Raw genomic sequence first — 16,887 nt, 5'->3', positions numbered from 1 at the left:
TTTTATTTTGCGGCATAAAGTTTAATAACAGTTTCAGCACACAAAACAGCTGTGATTGCCAATTGTATGATTGGTTCAATTGAATTGACTCCAGTTATAAAAATAACACACCATGGAAAATGTAGGAGGTAAAATTACTGTACGCTTTTCTCGGTAATATCAAAATGTGATAATGGTCTGAAATTCCCATTAAGAAACTTATTTATTTATTTGTACATTGTTGCTACGCAACTTATGAAGCATTGCTAGGCAATATATCGGACACTCAACAAAGCTTAAGGAAGAATACCAAAACATAAAAAAGGTTTTAGAAAAAAAATTGAATATGCTGAACGTAAGTGGCTCGTGTGTGTGGATTTGAAGATGGTGAATTTTTTACTAGGACAGCAAAGTGGGTACACAAAGTATCCCTGTATCCTATGTTTGTGGGATAGTCGTGCTAGAGAAAAGCATTGGACGATAAAAGTTTGGACCCCCCAGGGAAAATATTAGTGGGAAAAGCTAATATCATTCATGAACCGCTGATAGATAGGGACAAAATCATCCTTCTGCCACTGCATATTAAACTTGGGTTGATAAAACAGTTTGTCAAGGCCTTACATACAAGTGGTGATTGTTTCAAATATATATATGCCAAACTTTTCCAGGACTAAGTATTGAAAAATTGAAGGCACGAATCTTTGACGGACCACCACAAATTCGTACACTTATAAATTATGCCAATTTTACAACTTACATGTCTTATATGGAATCTGAGGCCTGGCTGAGCTTTGTGTCCGTCGTCAAAAACTTTTTGGGAATCACAGAGCAGAAAACTACCGCGATATAATTGGAATTATGTTGAAAAATTTTGAGAAATTGGGAGCTAATATGAGTGTGAAGATACATTTTCTACATAGCCACATTGACAGATTCCCTGAGAACCTTGGTGATTTTAGTGAAGAACAGGGAGAAAGGTTCCATCAGGATATAAGGATAATGGAAGAAATTAACGTACCAGGGTACGGTGGGATCGCCACATGATGGCCGACTACTGTTGGAGCTTACGGAGGGATTGTCCTAAAAAGCAATACAGCAGGAAATCGTATAGAAAACATTTCACATAGTTTGTTACTTCATTGTGTACATATTTTCTTAATTATTATGATCATAGGCCTATATAAATTTATTTTTATAATAACGATTGTAATCACAAAAAGAAATATTAAATTGTTGTTGGAAGTTCATTTATATGTATGTCTTATGTTTCCGCCATTTTGGTTTAGTTGCATTTATTTCATAAATTAGAGCCAATTCAGGAAATATATTATTATATCATTATTCAGCAGCATGAAATTACCCTAAATTAGCTCTCAAACACTGTGCCGCAATTTCACTGTTCCCCAGTGTAATACTTCGTTGCTCTTCTTTGGTGTAGGTCGACAGCGGAGCGGCCATGTTGTACGTACTACTGCGCAGGCGCAAACTGCTTGATCATCCCAACACCTATGTGGCATATTTCTAAGGAACCATTTTGTGTCAAGTGATACAATTTTTCATTGTGCATCAATCTTCCTGAAAGTTATAATAAAATTCCTGTTATTTAATGACTGTACCTTGTAATTTATACCTTCCTTCTGAGTAATTCAGTTTTATGACTGAAAAATTATATGAAAATTGGGAATCAAATCAAAGCCTGCAATTCCATGTCAGTATTCAAACATGATGATATCCACAACTTAAGCAGTCATGCAAGTTGTTGTCAAGATGCTATTTAAACACTTTTCTTAACTCTTTTCCTGGCAGGAAGGAATTTAATTGCCAACACTGTCCTGGTAGGACATTTAAACCGAACCAGTCCAAAAATGCACAGAAGTACTGTACAAGGTATGTACTGAAAGTAATGAGCCAAGTGATATTACTCAAAGTCAGAAACCACTATTTTTATTCTACCTATGGTAATACATAATTTGGACCTTGTTGTTACTTTTCCACATAACATCCAGATCGGTCCACACATTTGCGCCAGCATAATAGCAGCTGCAAAATGCACAACGTAACCACTGGCGAACCTCATCCTGCACCTTGTCATCGTTGTCGAACTTGGTACCCCAAGTGCTGTTATTCAATGGAGCAAACAAATTAAATTCGGATGGGGCTAGGTCGTGAATGTAGGGAGGGTGGGGCATTAGTTCCCAGCCCATCTTTTCAATTTCCTGTACTGTGCGTCATGCTGCATGGGGATGGGCATTGTCATGTAACAAAATGACATTGTGCTTGTGATAACCAAGTGTCTTTATGAGATCCTGTATAGCACTGTGTCCAGTGTTCAGATAATGAGAGCAATTTCTCATGCAGTTATTCTCCTGTCACTTTGGATAATCTTGTCAATCCGGTTTGTGGTGTTGCGCATGGAAGCTGTTTTCTGCTGCCATTACGAGGTTTATCAACAATGTCTGTGTTGCCATCTCTAAAATGTTTCGCCAACATTTTCATTGTACTAGGGATTTTCAGGGGATTTCCCCCCTTTTCCCCTCCATATATACGCCGAATTTGCATAAATTTCATATAGTCTGAATCTCTGGTTCATTCCGCGTACAACGGTATAGCACTCATCTCTCTAGGGCAATTAGTTTCCAATCTACACTCATTTAATTGAAACTCTGCATTTTGCTCAAAATCGGCTCGGGACCGTGAGGCTTACTTGTGAAAATGGCCTTGGGACTCAAAAGGTTAATCGATACTCTATCGGTATTGGCCGATATAGGTGTATCGGTTTATCTGTAAAATTACCGATTATTTTACCGATCTGATATATCGATAATTATCTGATAATTTAGTGGAAAATTCTGCCATTTTGTTGTAATTTTTATGGATAATCTCCATGCCGTACTTTCTAAAATGTCTAAATATGCAATTTCCTTTGCACAGCAGTCACCTTGAAACACGCATTTATTAAGGAGGTCAATGATCCATTCAGGTTCTTCAAGAACCATTTCTAATTTTATATCGGATTGGTAACATATTGATTATCGGTATCGGTAAATTTTATATTGGTACATTATCGGTATCGGCCAAAATTTCATATCGGCCCATGCCTACTGTAACCCATGCAGGCATCTCCATAGAAGTTCTGTAAACGTTGATGAATTTCTGCAGGTCCCTACGTTTACATGAACAAGAAATTCCATGAAAGCACGTTGACGAAACAAACTGTTTGTGGAAGCCATTTTCCTCTTAGTAACAAGATTGACAGCGAAAGTGCGCATGTACCAGCATGCGGTTCATCTGCAAAATAGTGGACATCAGATGGCTGTACCTGCCATACATGTGGTCTCAACCAAAATGGTCAAGGCCTGAGAGTAATTGAACAAGGCTTACAACTTTCAGTACATGCCTTGTACAATTTAGTTGCTATATTAGAGAACACTTTTAAATGTTTGATTTCTTTCACAGAAGCTGAGAAATACATTTGACACTAAATACATGGGTTAAGTCATGGAAACTATTTTTTTTCTCGCGAACAGGGGACAACACTAAAAATTTTAAGATATATGTTTGAAAGTGTATGGAATGTACTTTGGAAAGAAGCCACCAGATGGTGTATGTGAACAAAGGTGGGGGTAATAAGCATGCACTCAAGTTCAGTTGGTGAGTGTTGTGGCAGAAATGTACGGGAATGCCATACAGAGCTACGGGAAGCACTGGGTGTGCATGCCATGCCCTATCGAATGGTGCATAACCTGGGTGAATAATTTGAAAGTTGTTAAACAGTGTAGTCTTCTGTACTTGTTGTTCATGCCATAATAAAACATGTGGTCCAATGTCCTGTGTTTTGCCTCTTGCCTACGAGAGTCTCCTGCATCCAGACTTCATCTGGTGGCTTCATTCGAAGGTTCATTCCATACACTTTAAAACGTATATCTTAGATTTTTCGTATTGTCCGATGTTCACGAGAAAAAGAATAGTTGCCGTGACTTATGACTTAACCCTCGTATAAAATACATCATGCATTTTTGATAGTTTTTCTGAAGCACAGAATTTTACAGTGCCATATCACAATTTGTGCACTTAACACATCTCTTTATAAATGCCATGCTTTGGACAGACACTGTATTTTCTCGTTGCTGCACCGTTTTGCATCGGCATGATATCACACCCTTATATGTTCTTGGAGTGACGTGCCCAGGATTTTTTTTAGTACAGGATCACCCTTTTTTGACATTCCTTGGTCAGGCAGATATATTCCCTGACACAAATTCAATATTTAGCGATTGAACATTCAGTTTCCTTACGGAAAACAAGCCTACGTGCCCATGCCATGGAACTGTTGAATTTGCTTCAGCACATCATGCCACTGCCAGGTATAGAATTCATAATAGCATGTTGTATAGCTTTCAGAGTAGTGCACTGATTTTTGTTACTTTTTCAGTGACCAGCCAGTTCTTATTGAGTGGAAGAAATCTGATAAACCAAAACCAGAAATCCAGTGGACGTATGATGCCCCTGTTCAGATGAGTGCTTACATAGGAGCATTAAACTATGACCCTCGCTATGATTTTCAGGTAAATTATACATTATCAATGTGTATTAAATATAATAACTAGGATTTTCTTTACTTTGCATTATTATTTTTTGTAGTGAGGGTCGATATGTTTCTGAGCTACCGGTAGTTAGGAATATTTATACATTTTGATGTACAGTGGGATCCATGAGTATTACCGTGCAAATTGTCCATGACTATTTTCATTAATTTTTTTCTCGCATCCTTTGTGTTTTTAAGGGATGGATTTTTATGTATGCTGGTGTAGAAGTTGTCAACAGCTTGTTTTGAATTTTCTTTTAATTCTTGAAGCTCTTATTAGGTCAAATAAAGTCCACGAACATGGGGATGGACAATTTGCACGATAATACTCATGGATCCCACTGTACAGGTACTCTTTTTAATTCGAATTACTAGATAAATTGAACAGAAGTTTATTCCCCTTCAAATCATCTTTAAGAACATGTTTTTGTTAATTCAAATTTTGGATAAATCAAACTTTTTCATGCTCCCTTGGAGTTCTAATTTAACACATTGACTACCATGGTATTTTTTTTTCCTTGGGGCCACATTGTTTTATTATGAGAATATAATAAAAACATTGAAAACAATATGTTTCGTGATGATTAGATTTTTTTAAAAATTATTTTATGTCAGTGAGTCATATGCAACTCACATGATGCTAGAATCAATTATTATGCTGCATGCCACGTGTTATACAGGGTGGCCCAAAAGTCAGTTTCCCCTAGGAGAGAACAAAATGATGATACTTGTAGTAAGGAGATGTGTATTTATTACTGGAGAAAGGTAAAGGTAAAGTGCTCCCCTGTGCTTAGCACCAGGCCATGAAGGCATGTAGGGGTGTGGGGGTAATGCCCCACACTTTATTGATCTGGTCATGAGTGGGAGTGATGTGATCAGCATCACGCCCCTGACCGCCTTTACCCCCAGGGTTTCCCCCAGGTACCCATGTTATTCGACGCTGGGTGGGCACCGGGGCCACTTCCGTTAGAAAAGTTCCCGGATTTGAACCGGCTGGGGATCGAACCCGGGACCTTGAGCATGGTAGTCAGATGCATTACCGACTCGGCCACCGTAAGAGAAAGGTAAGAGAACACAATCTCCCGTACATGCTTAACATGTTTCCTATCATTTGCAATACATTCAATACATACGCACCATGTCACAAACAAGACAAAGGCCGACTACGTAGTACATACGTACAAAACAACAGCATTCTGCATACTTGCTTCCTACTCCCACCACCAAATGCTTGCAATTCAGCAGTCTCTACACAGATAAAGCTAATACTTAACAATGTTTGCCTGGTGGAACTCTTAACCACACTTTAAATTTAATTCTTAGAATTAATTCGTACAGTTTCTCTCAGGGGAAACTGACTATTGGGGCACCCTGTATTTGGCTCGCAGCATATTTGTTGTTTTTTTTCTGATCATGCAGTCTTTTGTTATTTGCAACATGACTGCTGTATACTATTGTACCAATATCATTCGAGGAACTGGCCAGCGAAAAGTCAAGGCCAAATGCACAATCGGAAAAACTTGAAAACAGTTCATGAGGGATTTTTTTTTTTGTATACTTGTCAGATTTAAGCCAAATTTAAAGGCAAAAATAAATAGGAAAAAATTAATGTAAATCTATTCATTTGATCCATGCTTTTTAAATTGTATTGTAACAATAACAGCATCATAAAATAAGATTTTCATGAACCATAGTCCACTGTATAAATTTTCCATTGATACTATATCATAGCAATGTATCAGTTTTTCTTTTAAATATTCATGTCACATGGCATTTTTGAAGACAGTTAATACAACAACATTATATTTATTTCAGGTAAAGGATGGGTTGGTTGTAGTGGCATACAGTGATGGCTCCCCTGCTGATGTATTTTATTTGCCTCAGGGCGAATCAGCCAGATATTGGCATGTGTGGTTGCAGAGACTTCAGAAATACTGGCTTGATCAACATCAGGTGAGTTAATTTTTTGTCAGGATAGTGATAGAGTATGTACATAAATATAAAAGTTTGTTTATAAAGTGATAACTGTATATAATGTACAAACAAAATACATTGTTAGGTATTCATTATTTGATTTTTTTCTAACGAACCTGATATTTTCTAGAAGAAAAAAAGTGGGATTATCAGAGAAAGCTTTGCTGTGTTCAGCTTGTGCATGAGTGTTTCGTTGCGTCTATTCTTTCATCTAATCGCAGTTCATCCCCATCATGATATTTAACATTAAAAGATAGAAAGGAGCATAATAGCAAAGAAGGATATTCAATTCACAGTTATATTGCACCAGTAATCACAAGTTGCAAAATTAGTCTTCCTGGGGAGATTTCACACTGAAGCGACATGTTGTGTGTCACTTGAGGATTTCACCAATCACCTGCCGGCTTGTGCAGCCCATCATGCTGCTATGGTACAAAACATTGTTGATTGGTTTATTCTCAAATGCCATGTGTTGCTTGTCACTTTGGTGTGAATTTTCCTTAGTTTGGCACCTGTATTAATCTGTTCACCGCTTATGCCGCAAGAGTGCTAAACATGTGGGTATGCAAAAGTTCAAAATATCCATAATGGACAGTAAATCTTCATTGAACATAACCTATAGCCACCTGACGGTCGAAATTTCGCTAGATAGTCGATATTTCGACCACCAGCATGCAAGTTCTCAAAAACTACAGATGATGTTTCAGGTCTGTCTTTTTTTATCTTTAGTATACATACGAAGGTATGAAAAACTCGAATTATAAAGCAATCCATCCATTGTTACTACTATTAACAAGCAAAGATTGAAAAAGTCCTTTGTTACCACCATAATATTATGGGATAGATTTCTAAAAGTGTCTATAACTTATAAACTACTGCATCTTTTGGGAAAAAATAAATTCTATAAGCAAGAATAAGTAAAAAGCAACATTTTAAGCATCATCCCACAATTAGGGATTCAGGAACAAAGACCTGATTGTCGAAATTTGTCCCAACCATGCATTAGCACACGACAGCAATTAACACATCATTTCTTGAAAACTATCACACTATTTCAGTTCTGTCTTTTGTTCATTAGTTTACGTATAACGGTATTATATACTGAAATGGCAAATCAATATATCCATTGTTAATATTATTAACAAACTCCGTTTGAAAAAGCCATTTGATTCCTTTTCGTTACTATGGGATAAATTGAAGATAAAAGGCTATAACTGCTGAACTACTGCATCTTTTTAAACAATTTAAATTCTAAATGAGTAAGAATAAGTAACAAGCAACATTTTAAGTAACATCCGAAAATTAAGGGTGATGGGGAAAGTGTGGGCAAAGGCCCAAAGTTCAAAATTTTCCGTAATTATGCAAAATTTCTGAACCCGTAATTTCCGTTTTTTATACAAGTTGCTACACGTGCATTACATATCCTCATAGACTGGTCTTTTGTCGTGCTTCCCTCCAAATTTGTTCATCCAGCATCCATAGGGCCGATTCTAGGAGCAAAATTACACACAGTTCCGAAAATGGCAACAATGTTGCTTTATATAAGGTTATAATTTTTTTACTTAAGAAGTATCACCCTGGTTTCAACGGAACTTTGCAGTGTCGTAGAAATATACTACCACTACATACATTTTTCATTCACTTCGGTCTATTCAGGGGGATACTTTTTAAAAAATTCAACTTTCTTCTTCCTCTTCTTCATTTAACACTAATTATTGGGAGACACAATGTATAAATTTTACCTCCACTACAACAAGACAAATCTCATCTGTCTACGACAATTGGTTCTTGAGTTACGATTTTTTTTGTACTTCGTGGCAAGTTTGAAAAGTGCATGCTTGAAAATGCCCCAGCGTAAATGAGGCCCAAAGTTCAAAATTTTCCGTAATTATGCAAAATTTCTGAACGTGGCTAAAGGTTAAAGTCATTTACACTCCTTAACTGATCTAGTTGTCGAGTAAATTCCTGAGTGAGATGATGTCAGATTGTCTCAATGCCATGCTCATTCACTTGTGCACAATGTAAGGTTCAATATTGTGGTGTAGGTCCGAGCCGATAATGCTGTATTTGTATCTGAAAGCATCGGTTAGATTTTATTTACCAATACTTCTCCGGCATTTCGGTCATTCAAGGGTCCACAAAAATGCCGCAACACTTTTGTCAAGTCTGATTATCCTAGAAGTTATGCAAAATTTGAAGTTTCTATTGATTTTGTGCCAATGTTGTGAAAAAACTGTATTTTGTGATTATTATATATAACCTGTGGCACAACAGCCCTTGAGGGCCAGGTCCTACGTACAGACTACTAGCTTCACTCCCACATGTCTTGGCAGAAGTGCCTGATCATCCAACCACTTATGGGTAGGGACTTGAAGTTTTCGTTTTAACAAGAACAACGAAAAGTTGAGGAAAGCACAATAAAGTGTTAAAAATGTATTTGGATAGGTTTAGGCAAATTCACAAAAGGGCATGGTGTTTGAAGCAGAGATGAAACGCCGTACCCTTTTGTAAATGAAGACCGTGGATCTTCGAAATTAATAGGATTTAACCATTAAATTGTGCAATGCGGAAGTGCGAAATTCTCTAAATTTCATGTAAGTAATTTTAAACCGCATTTACCGCAACCATCATGAATAAGTTGTTTTGATTGTTTTTTATAAAGTTTAGAAGGAACTTCAGCACACTTTATTTGTGCAGTACCAGTAACATAAAAAGTTACAAATGAAATAAGAAAACGCATTGAATATAGAATAGGTTTTCTTGGGCAATCAGCTAGGTGATTTCCAGATAGGCTTCAGGGATTGAAAGCTCGGAAGCTGATTGCTTGAGAAAACCTCTTCATTATTTGCCGCCAGGAAACTTCAAGAATTATTACATTGAATATACTCTGATAACACACCATTCAGGAAAAATAAGTAGAGTACTGAATTTTGTGCAATTTTTAATTAAGTTACTATAGAATACCATGTTACAATGGTTGGTGTCATGTATATCACCTGTGTTAAAATTGACACCTTTATTGACCATTACATACACATTCATTGACCATGCACTCTTCACTTACATGCTGTAAACATCCAAAAGAACACATTCAATATACAAACACAGGAATAAATTTTCTGCAGAAGTAAATATAAGTTTTAAAATACAAGCAATTGAAGGTAACTTAATACAATAAAGATTTTGTACACATCTAACATATATATATTTTTATGTATATGTATAGCTACAATATATTCAACAAATTCACTGGATTGTTTAAGATAACGCAGTGCAAAATATGACAACCTGTATCAAGCATGTGAAACTAAGTTCACGATAAAATTGTACTGTGTGTACAAATATAAAAACCCATTAAGGTAGGTTTAAAATTAGGCTTGTTTACGCACAACAAAAGCTACATAAAAATGCCTGGCGGATATTTGCGAATCAGTTGGAACTGCATCAAAAAACACAATTTATTTAGCTTTTTTTTTATGATAACTTCTGCTAACTAGCAAAGCATCCACTGCATGACACTCATGTCCCTGCCTCCACTGGAAATTAGCCTTGTGTCGTCTTGCAGGAAGGTGACGTTTGTTACGTGACTGCTATGTGCTCCATAGGTGTGACACAGTGACTGAAGAAAGAAAAACAAAGTCAGAATATGTTCACAATATTACATAACTTCAACTTCTGGGTATTTAAACACATCGAGCAACTCTGTAGTTGGAAAAGTAATGGCTCATATTAATGTGTATATTTTATCCTCGAAACATAGCTTTTGACAAACAAAAATGCCATCTTTGAGAGTATGACGAGTTTAAAAGCATTGTGTAGGTAAAATTATGTATTTTGTCGATTGTCAGATTAATGTCAACGGACTACAGGTTGCAGCATGTTACTGCTTTCTTTACTCCTGGTTGGAAGTAGTTTTATTTCTGGCATCTGGTGGTGCAGTTTGCATTTTTTTCTTTCTCTGGGATCTTTTGAAGGACAGTAAAACCTTGTTAATCCGGACTAATAGGGGATAGAGGGGATAAGTTGACCGGTTTAACGAAAGTCTGGATTAACTGAAGTAACCTAAAAGAATAGTAGAAAGTTTATTGAAACTCCATTTATAGCAACAAAACAAGTTTATTATGGTATATTTAGAGGGCATAGGCCTAAATACACTATACAGTACAGTAAAATGTAAAGGAATACTGTACATACAATGCAGTACATACAACGAATGTGATTGTTGACTTCTAGCCACATTTAAAACCTTGCATTCTGCTTGCTTTTTTTTCCTTTTGCCTGTCCGGATTAAGCGGTCTGGATTAACGAGGTTTTACTGTACAGTCTGCCAGGTGGGATATGCTTGTCCAGTGTTTTAGATTTCTGAGTTTTTGCAGGATGTACACATGGGTTTCTTTTATGATGTTCACTGTGAGAGAGCATGTTGGGTGAAGTACAGAATATTCTGTGGTGTTGTGCAAGGTCTTTGTGATCCTTTCCTGGCATCCTTAGGTGCTCTCCTATTCATCTTGTACCATATGAATGGTCCTGGTGATGTAGTGGAGTAGGCATCGACATGTGGCCTTGTACATGGTGGTGGATACAAGCAGCGAGCTTCAAGAGATAGTGTTTACTAAAATTTGCATCCCTCACTCAAAGCCACATGTCAATGCCATCCACACTAGTGTTGCATGAAGAGAATTTTGCTGGAGCTCCCAAATAGTTCACAAGGGTGATGCTAGATGACATACGGAATTGAGAGCTCTTCCGCTCGAGCGAATAACGCTCAAATGAGCGGCATGCACTCGAAGCCTTGTAGCACACACATAACAAGTCATTTGTCTCTGGTAGTGGCCCTCAAATATGCAGTGAAATTGAAACTTAAGTGAACATTGTCTATCGTACCAATACCCAGTTATATGGAAATTAAATAGATGACTGTGGGCTGAAACTGCCTAAGCAGACATTTCATATATGTATTTCTACGATTATTGTCACATTAAAATGATGTTCGATTGAATGTTACAACTGAATCGTATTATTTTACAGAATATGATTATCCTTTTTTGGCAAAATGGCTAATGACCAATAGAAGGCTATTGGTGTTGTTGGAGCTATAGGGAACTGTTTCAATCACAATGGTGCAAAGACATTTCCACATGTGTTTCGGTAGTAATGCATTTGTTTCACCCTTCCGAAATATTTGCCAAAGTTACAATTGTGAATTGTTAGTGTCTTCGAAACCATAGACAATGACTTGCTGTCTCGTGCATAGCATGTACTTCATTATCATTTGGATGTTTACCGCATTACATGTAGTTCCCATGTTGAATCTTTATAACAGAGTTCTTCTTTATATTGATGCTTTGTCTGATTTTCTGCCATAAATAGTTAACATCACAATAACTGTGTAAAGTTGCACCATTCATTTTGAATTACTCTGTATATTACAAAAGTATGGAAGAGAGAAACATTTGGTACAATTTTTATGACATAATATTGATCTCAAAACTTCTTGGGTCCAACAGAGCAAAATGCTATAAAATTTTCCCCGATTTTAAGTTTTCCACCTTGGACCCCTGAAAAATGTAAAATCGAGGTTCTACTGTATTTGTCAGATGTGTGACAGATTGGTTTGGTGTTGGTACCGGTTATTAATAGTTTATGTAGGTAAAAGTTTTTGAAGGCTAGTCAGAGAAAAATAATGCTACTTTTATATAATACATATTTATGTTGCCTATAATTAATACAAACAGATGCATCTAAAGTCAACTTTATGCACAGATAGGCTAATTGGGACTGGGACTATTGTTTAAAGCAGGATTCAAACTACTGTGGGCATCCACTGGGTATTGAACCTGGGACCCCTTAATTACAAGGGGACAAAGTTACCACCAAGCCATTGGGGAGGCCCATGTGCAATATGTATTTGACAGAAATAGTGTTCAATCTGATGGATTGCAACAGTCAATAGAATCACAGGCATTTACATTTCACCCGGGTCAGCAAACTATGGAAATCAGAACTACTGCAAAATGATGGTGACATGCTACCATCTTCTACACATAACATACCATATTTACGCATGTATAATGTGCACCCTGGATTTTGATGTGGAAAAATGACAAACAATTATATCTTTTACATAATGTGCAGTACAATCCAGTTTCAAGAAATGGCTTTCTTAGTTGTAGGTCGTAAAGCCGTTGCTATGCCGATCAACAATGAATGACATCATACCTATTCAGTGAGTCACCTGTTGCTATGTGGACCAAGAGGAGAATATCCTCTTGTGTAAACAGTAAGTCACCAACCCAAGCCACCTCCCCTACCCTCCCCCTCCACTATTTTTAGCATCTGAAAGCTTTCAATCTTTAACCACCTTATATATTCTGTAATAGTAAAAAGCGAGATCAAAATTACGTTATGGATTTGCAGTGCTCAGGAAGTTATTTTCTTGTACGATGCACATTCAGGACCCTTAAACTACTTAGCAGTTAGCAGCACAAGATTTATTCCATTAAGGCATTTACACACTCCATAATATATATTATTATTTGGCCAGTAATACATTTTAATTATTTTCTTTTTCCTTCTTTTCTTTCATCCAAAGTATCATAAAAATCAGAACATTCCTTCATTGTGTGATGAGCTTATTTCAACCTCATTTCACATTAGTGTCACTATCTTGAATGGAATACTGTTACCATATTCAGGAACTGTAGGATTAACACTTTACAATGATATATAACATGATAGGGTTCCATAAAGATGAAAAATTAATGCAAGTGTCACAAAATCCTGGAATAAGCCTGTACGGTTTCATGTTGGCTGTACAAATTATTCCGTGCATAATATTCACAGTTTTTGGAGGCAAAAATTTTGGAAAAAAGTGCGCATTATACATGAGTAAATATGGTACATCTGTTAATTTATGACCTGACGTGATACTTACCCTTGGCTGCGTGACTGGGTACGAGTAGAGCTTAACTTTTCCGAAGTCATCAGCTGTGGCCATGAGAACTCCCTCGTGAGACCTATCGCAGTGGTTCACGTCGGTTCCATCGGCTCCTTCTGGCCAAATGCCAATCGAGTTGAAGCTCAGAGTGCATGTATGACTTGCCCATTCAGTGTCACGCAGCTGAGAGGACTGGGGTATCTGACGGCATAACCCTGCATTCCCTGCAAGAAAATATTAAAACAAGTTAGTTGAATATACCAGGTGGTTATAATTAAAGTGACGGTGTTCAGAGTGGTACAGCACGGGCTGTAATGAGAGTAGCAGTCTGAAACTTCATAGATATGCTAATGAAGCAATGCGCTCGCGAATTATGAAAAAAAAAAAAAATAGTTCCAATTCTCGCCACCAGGGTAAAAAATGGCGCTGTAAGCAGTCAAAACTTGGTATAGTTACAGGAAAAACACTATAAATCGCAGAAAACAATACTCTTTGTAATAAAATATCGCTACAATTTCACTATTCGAATTACATGAACATTACTAAAGGAAAAAGCAACAAGCGTCACCAACAACAACCAGGGAGCTCACACAATGGTTAGGCAATTTCACCGACTTTGACGTCAGAGTTATGGAAAATTCCAAGTTTTGACTGCTTACAGCGCCGTTTTTTACCCTGGTGGCGAGAATTGGAACTATTTTTTTTTTTTTTTTGGCATAATTCGCGAGCGCATTGCTTCATTAGCATATCTACAAAGTTTCAGACTGCTACTCTCATTACAGCCCGTGCTGTGCCACTCTGAACACCGTCACTTTAATTATAACCACCTTGTACAAATTATATTACATTTTTGGCACATTGATAAAATTGTGCCTTGATTTAGCACTCTTAATCACACAAATAAAAGATACTGTCTGCCCTCTCTTACATACTTGCAGAAACTTACTCTGGCTCGAGGATGTAACTGAAACTCTTTTATTCAAAAATCTGATTTATCTAAACTGATTTTTTGGTAAATTTTACAAATATACGAAAATATCTTATTCATCACTTTAATCAATATTGAAACTTTAAACGATTGGTGTCTCTTTTGGTTATCTAAGGTGCCAGGTTTTGGGCTCCATTGGGGGAAGCATAACAACTTTTATCCTAAGATTTTGGCCTATGTATGGGACCGGTGATAACCCATCATCGTGAGGAAATATGGGAGCTACGAATGAGTAGCGTAACCCAGTCATGAAAAACTTACAACGACTGGGGGTTTGTCATGCTGACCACACATCACCCCGTAACCGGTTGGATGATGGCCGGCAGTTTGTAGGTGGTCCTCGGCCCTCGCGGGCTGTTGAGCCATGGGTTATTATTATTTATGTCATATTCACTGCATGTTTAAATCAATATATTCTTGTTCATCTGATCCCATCAAAATAGGATATACAAGTTGTCTATGTAATTAAGTCATGGCTCGTAAACTACAGCACAAAAAAAAATCGTAGCAAATTTTTCAAGAAATTTGCGCATTCACATCTCCCATTTCTTCATTCTGCCTCATTCCTCAATTTTGAATACGAGGGCCATTTTTCTTGTAGTGGCAACATTGTTGGTGTACGCTTGTCAGTAGCTGCTCTGACAAAGGACGATAGGGTCTTGTTTAGTCTTGTACTATGGATCGTGTGTAGGTGTTTGGTGCTGAATAGTACTGTTGTGTGGTAGTTAGAAGACGTTAAAGTGAAGTGTGTGTATGATACAGCGAATATTCATCAAATGATTGCACGTGGAAGGAATGCACAGCAAATTCACAAGGGTGATGGTGATACCTTCAGTTCATTTGCTAATTCACTACATGTACAATGCCGATCATTCTCCAGCAATCTGCGAAGTGCATCAAGGTGGTGTGGATCTGTTGCCATGCGAGGATGTTGACCATGATGGCCATGGTCTTTCGTGGCTGATTCATGACCACTTTCAAATGCTTTGACCCATCTGGCAATGGTACGATACAGTAAAGCGTGGTCCTCACATGCCTCACATAAGCCCTTTTGAATTTGCCGTGCATTCTTTCCACGTGCAACCTGAAATTTGATGAATATTCGCTGTTCTTCACGCGTGAACATTGTTCAGGGTGGTATTATACACACACACTTCACTTTAACGTCTTCCAACTACCACACAAGAGTACTATTCAGCACCAAACACCTACACACGATCCATAATGCAAGACTACACATGACCAGATCATCTTTTGTCTGAGCGGAGACTGACAAGCATACTCCAACAGTGTTGCCACTACAAGAAAAATGGCCCTCATATATTTAACTCATTTTAATGTAACATTCACTTGGTTACACACATATGCTTCACATTTACAACTGCAGCAGCCATTCTCTCAATGAAAAGACAATTCCACAAAGCAAGCTCTAAAGATGAAAAATCTTGTTAGTTCAGGAGTGAGATTGCCTGTCATTTTTACGAATTTTTAAAACTTTTTAAAGAAATAGCATGGTTGCTTCTACACTTCATCAAACTAATTTTTACACGAAACAAACTAGCAGGCATGACCGGACACACTGTACTCTGGATATTGAAGAAGAAATTGCAAAACTATTTAAAAAAAAGGTAAAGTGCTCCCCTGTGCTTAGCACCACGCCATGAAGGCGTATAGGGGGTATGGGGGTAACGCCCCACACTTTCTTGATCCGGTCGTGAGTGGGGTGATGTGATCAGCATCACGCCCCTGACCGCCTTTACCCCCCAGGGTTTCCCCCAGGTACCCATGTTATTCGATGCTGGGTGGGCACCGGGGCCGCTTCCATCGTTAGAAAAGTTCCCGGATTTGAACCGGCCGGGGATCGAACCCGGGACCTTTAGCATGGTAGTCAGACGCGTTACCGACTGAGCCACCGTGGCCAAAACTATTACTTTCTTCATTACTGAAGACTATATTATGCAAATATAATAGTTTTAAATTGATTTATGCAATAAAAATGGATATAATAAACAATCAGAAACTTTATACTCACAATACAGAATTTCATAGTCTCCTGAGTTGCTCTGAATATACTGGCTATCAGCAGACCAATCTAGATGCGTTATAAAACTTGAATGACCCTGAAAAAATTGAAATTACATAATTTATTAAATTTTTAAAATGTGTTGATGTTTATATTGTTGAAAATATTTTATTACCAATAACAGTTTAGTCAGAAACAAAGTGTGACACCTTCCCATGTCTTAAATCTAGACTATTCTTGTCCTATCTCCTGAGGAAGCCACATGATGTGGTGAAAGGTAGAGAACAAAGTAAGTACATGCCAAAACTGGTCTTTATTAGTTAGTGAAGTTTGAAAGCTATTTTAGTGCCAATGTACCACAAAGTCAGAATACTGTGTAAGGAAGATTGTTTCACCTACTG

The 16,887-nt window shown here is 37.4% G+C and overlaps 2 protein-coding genes across 8 annotated transcripts in view; one reads left to right on the top strand and one right to left on the bottom strand.

Annotated features, from left to right (window-relative positions):
• The window catches only part of LOC145980804 (uncharacterized), a 54,270-nt gene extending 47,642 nt beyond the window's left edge, over positions 1-6,628 (top strand). The window contains exons 5-6 of the mRNA XM_083113895.1: positions 4,412-4,544; positions 6,380-6,628. Of these exons, the coding sequence (XP_082970021.1) occupies positions 4,412-4,544; positions 6,380-6,526 (280 nt within the window). The 3' untranslated portion in view covers positions 6,527-6,628. The remainder of the gene's footprint in view (positions 1-4,411; positions 4,545-6,379) is intronic.
• A 2,834-nt stretch (positions 6,629-9,462) lies between these two features.
• The window catches only part of LOC145980801 (echinoderm microtubule-associated protein-like 2), a 631,445-nt gene continuing 624,020 nt past the window's right edge, over positions 9,463-16,887 (bottom strand). For all 7 annotated transcript variants that reach the window (XM_083113888.1, XM_083113889.1, XM_083113892.1 and 4 more), the window contains 3 exons: positions 16,496-16,583; positions 13,473-13,699; positions 9,463-10,157 (listed from right to left, as the gene is read on the bottom strand). In XM_083113888.1, the coding sequence (XP_082970014.1) occupies positions 10,032-10,157; positions 13,473-13,699; positions 16,496-16,583 (441 nt within the window). In that variant the 3' untranslated portion in view covers positions 9,463-10,031. The remainder of the gene's footprint in view (positions 10,158-13,472; positions 13,700-16,495; positions 16,584-16,887) is intronic.

The sequence above is a fragment of the Lepisma saccharinum genome, chromosome 28 (genome assembly GCF_977018435.1).
Source record: "Lepisma saccharinum chromosome 28, izLepSacc3.1, whole genome shotgun sequence".
Lineage (NCBI taxonomy): Eukaryota > Metazoa > Arthropoda > Insecta > Zygentoma > Lepismatidae > Lepisma > Lepisma saccharinum.
The sequence above is the reverse complement of the archived record's forward strand: the minus strand, read 5'-3'. Positions and strand labels throughout refer to the sequence as shown.